At 49.2% G+C, this 8,085-nt stretch overlaps 1 protein-coding gene across 1 annotated transcript; it reads right to left on the reverse strand.

Moving 5' to 3' along the window:
* Positions 1-2,068: 2,068 nt before the first annotated feature.
* Positions 2,069-4,209, reverse strand: LOC127293746 (protein IQ-DOMAIN 19). Its single transcript, XM_051323391.2, has 3 exons — positions 3,560-4,209; positions 3,203-3,439; positions 2,069-3,112 (listed from the first exon to the last, which is right to left on the reverse strand). Exons 1-3 carry the CDS (start codon positions 3,998-4,000, stop codon positions 2,387-2,389), a joined length of 1,404 nt encoding a protein of 467 aa, XP_051179351.1. The 5' UTR covers positions 4,001-4,209; the 3' UTR covers positions 2,069-2,386.
* Positions 4,210-8,085: the final 3,876 nt, after the last annotated feature.

Here is an 8,085-nt window from a genome sequence, read left to right on the forward strand (position 1 = left end):
CGAGGTTCGATCATCAGTATCTCCATACCTTGTTCGACCTCGTTACCGACAAGTACTCTTTACTCGTACCATGGTATGCCATCTCTTATGATCCAATCATATGCTTGCAAGCTAATCAGACGATATTCCACCGAGAGGGCCCAGAGTATATCTATCCGTCATCAGGATGGACAAATCCCACTATTGATCCATATGCCTCAACTCACACTTTCCGAATACTTAATCCCATCTTTATAACCGCCCATTTACGCAATGTAGTTTGATGTAATCAAAGTACCCTTCCGGTGTAAGTGATTTACATGATCTCATGGTCGAAGGACTTAGGCAACTATGTATCGAAAGCTTATAACAAATTGAACTTAATGACTTGATCTTATGCTACGCTTATTTGGGTGTATGTCCATTATATCATTCACCTAATGACATAACCTTGTTATTAATAACATCCAATGTTTATGATCACGAAACCATGATCATCCATTAATCAACAAGCTAGTTATACAAGAGACTTACTAGGGACTCCTTGTTGTTTACATAACACACATGTATCAATGTTTCGGTTAATACAATTATAGCATGGGATGCAAACATTTATCATGAACACTAAGATATAACAATAACTAATTTATTATTGCCTCTTGGGCATATCTCCAACAGTAAGCTCTCTCAGTGTGTGCGACAGCCATGTGTCATGCGTCTAACGTCTGGTGATTCGTAGGCCTATTGGAAGGACCGGCATGACAAAGATATTGATGCCGTGATCTACGGTGGCGGCTTCGTTGGCGACGCCGGGGCAAGGTCGCATGATGAGTGGGCACCGACGCAAGATGCGGAGGATATTGATGCCGCACGACTGTTCTCCACCCAGCCCACGCAGCCAACACCCGTGTGCGTTGACGACTATGAGGACACGCCAACAGGGCCTGTCATCACGACCTCATCACGGACAATGCTAGCAAGAAGAAGGGAAGAGCCACAAGACACAAGGATTCATTGACGACGAGGACAAGTGTTTGTGCGACGCGTGGCTAGCGACAAGCCATGACTGTATCAATGGTGCCCAGAAGAAGATGTACTAGGCCAAGGTCATGCAGGAGTACAATGAGAGAAAGCTTCACGACCCCTACGAGATGAAGAGCGATCCCACAGAAGAGTCCAACAGAAAAAGTTGGAACTACATCAAACAAGAGACAAGTAAGTTTTTCTCCGCCATCGAACATGTTGTGAACAACCCCATTAGCGGTATTGGCGTGATTTCAGTGGTAAACAAGAGACAACCATCATGGTCGTCATGCCCTTCCACCTCGTCCCCGAGGCCATAAGGCTACCAAGGCCGATCTAGCCCGGGAGGCACAGGCCATTGTGTTCACCCAGAGCTTGGAGAAGATGATGGCCGAGAATCATGCCGCCATGGCTGCTAGGGACGAGAAGAAGCGTCTGAAGAAAGAGGCTGCAGCTGCCATCTACCTCAACCTCACGAAAGAGGTAAGGATGGAAGTCGAGGCCAAAAAGGCAGACACCGAGGCTAAATTGCGTGATGCCGAGGCCAGGAGGATGGACGTCGAGGCCAAGACCCGTGCAGGGGACACAACCATCATGCTAGCCGATTCGAGCAGCATCGACGACGACACCAGAGCATGGTTCATGAAGAGGCGCGCCGAAATCCGCGCGCGAGACGCCTGATCACCGGCGCCAATGTCTAGCACCATGGCCTTCTTTTGGACTTCATACGCTGTTCAGGTCTTGGTGTGCCTTTTCGGACTCCACTTTGCGCCGTACCATGTGCAAAGTGTGATGAACTTATTTCGGACATCAATTTGACGTAATTTGAGGCTATAATTTTGTGCAATTTGAGCTAATTTGAGGCTATAACCTCTATTCTGAATTTTCTGAAACTAAACTGATCCGCGTCGGAAATGGGTCGGCCCGCTGGAGCCATCCGAGTCAAACGGATCCTAGTTGCCCCGAAGCGACACTGGTGCCTACAATGTAAGGCAGTCCGCAGTCCGATCCTCCAATGTCTGTCTGCACTAGGAATTGTTCAGCTTCTTCATCTCGGTCTGCAACGAATTGGAATTGACAGTTCACAGATAGGAAAGATTGAACACAGCTGAAACGAAGTACACAGTACTACACGAAGTCAAAAACACGCTTATGCATGTTTCTGGCACGCTCAAACACGAAAATGTCATCAGACATGAGACCAAAGTAGAAAGAGCACTCACACATATGCTTGACCATCACGCTCAGCTTCTTCTTCTACTGTTAACTAGCTAGAGTCACAGGAACTTCAGTACTAGATCATGTATCATCCCTACGCACGCTAGCACTTGCTCTGCCAATCTGCCTGATCCGATTCAATGTTAATGTCGTGGCAGACTGTGGATCACGCGACGCCGGTGCTGTTGGTGGCGGCGGCGGACCAGCAGTACACGCTGGTGGCCGCGGTTCTCATGGTGCTGGTTGACCCGCAGTCGCTGTCGTGGAGGGAGGCGCTGGACATGTCGAGCCTGACGCCCCACGGGCACGCCGCGGCGGGCGCGCTGGCCTGCGACTGGCATCGCTGGACGCGCACGGCCCCGACCTTGGGCGACGCCATCCCGCGCTGCGCCGGGCCCTCCAGCGATGCCCTGCGCCGGCCTGCGCCACTGGCCTGCCTCTCCCACGACGACGGCGGCGCCGCCTCGGGCGCGGACGACACCGACGCGCGCTGCCTGGGCGCGCTCTGCGACCGAGCCTTGGCGCGCGACGACTGCGTGTTGGCCATGTAGCTCGGGAACAGGAGCGGGTGGTCGGCGCCCGTGGTGCCGACGCTCTGCTGCTCCGGCTGCCTACACGACGCATCGGAGGCGTAATAATGGTACGGGCTGGTCCGCGCGGTGCCGAATGAGAAGTCGTCGTACCGCCCGCTGCACGACCGCCCGCTCGCGTCCGTCAGCGCCGACGGCGTGGGCGATATCTTCTGGTGGTACAGGTCGTTCTTGGAGGGCGTGCGGCAGAGCGGCGTGGCGTAGCAGCTGCTGCGCCGGGACGTCCTCGGCGTGCAGTGGACGTCGCTCGCCCCTACCCCGGTGGTGTCCACCTCCACGATCTTGATGTTCTCCTCCATGTCCTACAATTTGAAAGATGGTAATTTGGTTCCAGGCTCTGTTTTGATGGTTTGGTTTGCAATATCCGATCAAATTTTAGCAGAGTCGCATACCTGATGCTGCCGGAGCCGGGGATGGTGCGGCGAGCGGCGTGTGGGCGTCATCCGTGGCGTGCGGATGGGCTTCTCGTCGTCGAGGAGCCGGAGGCGCGCCGTGCGCGCCCTGTTCTGGGCGGCGACGAGCGCCTGCATGCAGCGCAGGGTGTTGCTGGCCTGCCTCCGCACGAGGTGGCCGCGCACCAGGGCCTGCAGCTTCACCAGCCCCCTGAGCGCGCACAGTGCCTTCCTCGCCTGCGCATCGATCCCGAGGAACCAACCATTGAGTCTTCTCAGATAAAACAAACACATATGCAAGTGGATCGATTCACGGGGGCCAAGAACCGAGGTGGATCGATCGGCGCGACGACTCACCAGGTACGATCTGAAGACGGACTGAATCTTGATCGCCGCGGCCTCCTCGATGCCGACGACGGTCCGCTTCGACTTGGACCCCGGCGCGGACGCGGCGTACCGGACGACGGCGGCGGCCGCCTGCTTGGCCGCCACCGCGGCCTCGGCGGCCGCCGCCGTAGCGATGGCCACCGCGATGGCATGCTGGTCCGGGTCCGCCCGCGCCTCCAGGAACGCGAGCTGGCCCGTGGCGACGTCCTTCCCGGCTGCCGCCGGAGGCCTCCGGAAGCTCCACCTCCTCTTCTCCCTGGCCCCCGGCGTCGAGGCCGGGGTCACTGACAGCGACGCCGGCGCCCACTTGGGCGTCTCCTCGGGCCCGGCGCCGGGCTTGGTGTCCTTCCCGGCCTTGTGATCCTTCTTGCCCGGCAGGAAGCTTCGGAGCCACCTACCCGCCTTGCCCATCTGCGGCACACTCAGCCTCAAGCTTCTAGCACTGCGCGATCTTGCAGAAGCAGCAGCAGCATTGGGGCAGAAGCAACCGACGATCCGCCGGCCCCGGCATGTGCTCTCTGCTACGTGTGCCTTGTGCGATCGATCTGCTACTGTGAGAGCTGCAGGGTCAGGGAGACGGGAGTGGGGTGGAGGGAAACACGAATATATTTAGGCACGCCACCATGTGCGGAGAACGCTGTGCATGCTCTGGCTGTCTCTGCTCAGTGCTCACCTTAGGCTGGTGCCAACGCACCGCCCGGCTCCAGCCCCGCCACGTCAGCTTTTGGCCCACTCTCACCCCACTCTCACCCCACTCTCACCACACGCGCCAACGCGGCTTATAGTGCAACTTTGCTTCTCTCCTCCACGTCGGCTTTTCTCTCTCTTCAACATGAGCACGTCGCCTAGCCGTTGGGTCTCGCCGCCTTCCTCGCCCTGCTCCCGCCCACTCCCGCCGCCTCCCGACCGCCTCCGCCGCCTTCAGCCCCGCCTCGCCGCTCTGCTCCCGCCTCCGCCCGCCAGCGCCGCCCCGCCCCCGCTTCGCCCGCTCCTCGCCTTTCCATCTCGCCGCCGCCTACGCGGCGACACCCGGTAGCGGGCGCACCGCCGGGCGAGCCGGCCGGCGCCGCCGCTTCCACTCCCGCCGCCTCCCGCCTCTCCCGCCTCTATCGTCGCGCTATCGCCTCCTCGCGCTCGTTTGGGCTGCACTGCCTTAGTAACTACTAGTCAGCTTGCACGTGCAATGCACGATTTCACATAAGCACATAAATATTACATTTAGTTGCACAATATTCCAATTCAACCTCATTTTGATGCAAAACTCAGTAATGTCCACAAAGATTGACTTCAGTGCTCATAGTTGCATCCATTTCACTACACTCAACCATAGAGAGAGGTCCACCATTACCACACTGAAAGTACTCCAACTTTGTACTATGCATAAATTTTTTACCAACTTCCATGTTTGAAGTTTACAGCTAGGAAAAACAGAACTTCAACAAATAAGAAACAACAGATGGAATGCATGTGCAGTTTAAATAGACAACACTTGTGGCATACAGTTGAAGGCAACATGCCCGAAATTGAGTAGGAAAACTCTTGATAAACATCTCTTAAGGTCAAAACTGCCTAGCTGTATTCACAATTAAAATAAGAATCCTGCTATAAGGATTTAGAATGTTAAATTTGTACACAACACAGGTTGAAAGAAAAAATCTTCAAAAAAAAAAAATCGTAACCAAAACTTCATCACGAGTTTCAACTCATGTGAACTCTTTACGCACGGTCCCAACATCTTATCTTGCCCCGAACAACCTAGAGGGTCCCAGACAAGAAAGTGTCGGTCCTCCGGCTTGGAGCTTGTCCCAGAGCATGAAGGCGCCTTCTTTCCATAGTTCTTGAGCATCTTGAGTAGCTCCTGCGTTGCCACCGCTCTCACCAACAACTCTGCCATTTCCCACCTCACGTGACTCAACCATCTCCAAGACAAAGAGGAGCGAGGCAAGGTAGTGTTGGATCAGGGACACGGTGATTGGGCAATGATGATGATGGTGGTTACTGTGGTTCGATCATCTGAACATACATGCGAACCACATGGTCAAGCACTGCGAGCTCGTCAATTAAGAGCTCTGATAATTTGGAAACAAAAATGTACGTAACAAATTGAGAAGAACAACTTGTATTTCAGATTTGAGCATGTGTTTCCATTTATGATGCAACCATGAAGATCAGATAAATTACAAAAGAATATAGCTGAATAACAAAAAAATATGAAAATGAGAACTTGTAATTCAAATTTGAGGTGTGTCACCATTTTGACCAGGATGGTTAGATAATACTAATTACTACCTCTGTTCCAATTTAATTGACTCAAATTTGGCTTGTATCTAGCCAAATTCGGGTTGATTAATTTGGAACGGAGGGAGTACTAAAGAATATAGCAGGACCAGAATTATGGGGTTGTTGGATCAAAATGGGGTAATCTGTTCGAATACTGAACTTGCTACAGCGTACCTTGATGCTAAGCATGTTTTGATTTTAGTTGTAAAGATCATCTAAAGAACATCTCCGCCATGTTTAATGTGCAAATAAAAAAGACGAAACCTTAGCTACTCATTATAATACGACACAATGACTATGTCCAAAACAAAATGAGTCACTAATGTGCTGCCAAACAGAAATTAAAGTGATGTTTGGTTCCAGCATATATCAACATGACATAATTATAATCTTCTTAGCATATGCAGGTGGCACAAAGAACCACCAATTTTAACTAATTACTGACTCGGGTACCAAAAGTTCTCTCTGCAGTTTATGTGTCACTATTGGATGTTTGCACTAATCATTGATCACTGCCAAGAAGGGACCGCATGCTAGAGAATGAATCGGACCAAAAATTAGACTCAGTTTACATGGTGCAGTATTTGGCATGAAAAATATGTTTCTATCATATTTATTCTTAGGAATCCCAGACCTGAAGTAAAAGGAACTTGTAGAGATAGCAGCTACCTTATGCTTACGAATCCCAGACCTGAAGTAAAAGAAACACATAGAGATAGTAGCTACCTTAATCTATGTTCATATACATAATCTTCAAAGAACCATCGGGATGGGTAAAGTATGAACATTTCTCTTGCCGGCTGAGCTTCCACATTTGAAGAAGATAACTATAGTGCCATGAAGAGATATGTATTTTCTAGCTTGTTGCAGTATGAGAAAGGGTTGATCCACCTGGGAGTCAATAAACAGAAATAAACATAATTACATATTCTTGCACTGGTACAACCTTGGTCAATATTGTCTTACTGAGAATTAAAATTCAGGAATCACCTTCAGTAGAATAGTTTGATTCGGGCTTAAACATATCAGTAGTGAGTTGGCCGAGATTGTACCACATCGGATTACGATTTTCACCAAACTACCATGCGCCCACGTGGATTTATAACTTTGTGAGATATTTTGAAACAGATTTGTGTAGAACCATTAACACTATCTGAAGATGAATTAGTATGTCAAAAATCTCCAAACACATCTAGGCCATAAGCTTAGGATGAGGATACAAATGGTGACTGCCAAAAACATACATGCCTTTCAATCACAACTCATCCATGTAGGCAAAATTTTAGAACAAGAGGATTGCAAATTAGAGTATATAGTCCAACAAGAAATATATACCAAACAAATTAGTTGATCCTATGTGATGAAAAGGCATCAGAGTCCAGAAAAATGCAGATTTCACAGTCGAGAATTAACAATCTTTAAATATCACAAGTTTTAGCATACATTTTTTCACATTGAATAATTCATACTGATGTGTCATATCCCTGCTACAATTTCATACAAAGATCATGAAAGCATTGTGTAATTTTTTTAAACGCAAACCAGGAGTGCCCGAAATGATTACCTCAGATCAAAGATTACCTGTGAAACCAGAGAGGCCACGTGGAATCTTTCTTATTTTCTACCCTGCAATGCATGGGTAAGCACATTCAGCATAATATTTCAAACTTGTATGGCAAAGACACATTATGTCATGTTCCAAGATAAGTAAAAGGGAAAAAAAGTTCTGAGCATCTTTCTTATCATCAAGGAACAACTCTAGCTCTTCTATAAAAATGGAAACAAAGGATGCATTGGCATGGAGAAAAGAGTACAACTGTTCTACAGAGCATGCAAATGTTTCAGTGAAAAGAAGAGCAGATGCATTGGCATATGATTGTGAATTTAATCCCTTATTGTGAACTACTGTGAAGATGTTCCTATAACTTGAAATAAAAAAAATTAAGACCTAGCATAGCAAAATTCAATTTAACCTTATATAGCCTTCGTCACATACTCACATATGAACAACTCATGTTAGCAGGCTAGAACGAACTATCAAGCATAACATAGTAAATGTGCTTAATACATGGTGTTCAGAAAACCATTCGACCACTTATACCAATAAAATTTAAATGATGAATTAAGTGCAGCACAACACACCTGTACTCCTGCAGATCAGCAAGGATACAAATACTCATTCGATACTCATGGCCTGTAAAAACTATATCTTCAAC

This window comes from Lolium perenne, chromosome 4, assembly GCF_019359855.2.
Source record: "Lolium perenne isolate Kyuss_39 chromosome 4, Kyuss_2.0, whole genome shotgun sequence".
Taxonomy (NCBI): Eukaryota; Viridiplantae; Streptophyta; class Magnoliopsida; order Poales; family Poaceae; genus Lolium; species Lolium perenne.

Bases quoted from the DNA above. Each gene is read 5' to 3' on its own strand.
- LOC127293746 (XM_051323391.2), bottom strand. From the start codon at position 4,000: ATGGGCAAGGCGGGTAGGTGGCTCCGAAGCTTCCTGCCGGGCAAGAAG. The intron at 3,440-3,559 runs GTGAGTCGTCGC...ATCGATGCGCAG, and splicing joins CCGTCTTCAGATCGTACCTG to GCGAGGAAGGCACTGTGCGC. The intron at 3,113-3,202 runs GTATGCGACTCT...TTCAAATTGTAG, and splicing joins CCCGGCTCCGGCAGCATCAG to GACATGGAGGAGAACATCAA.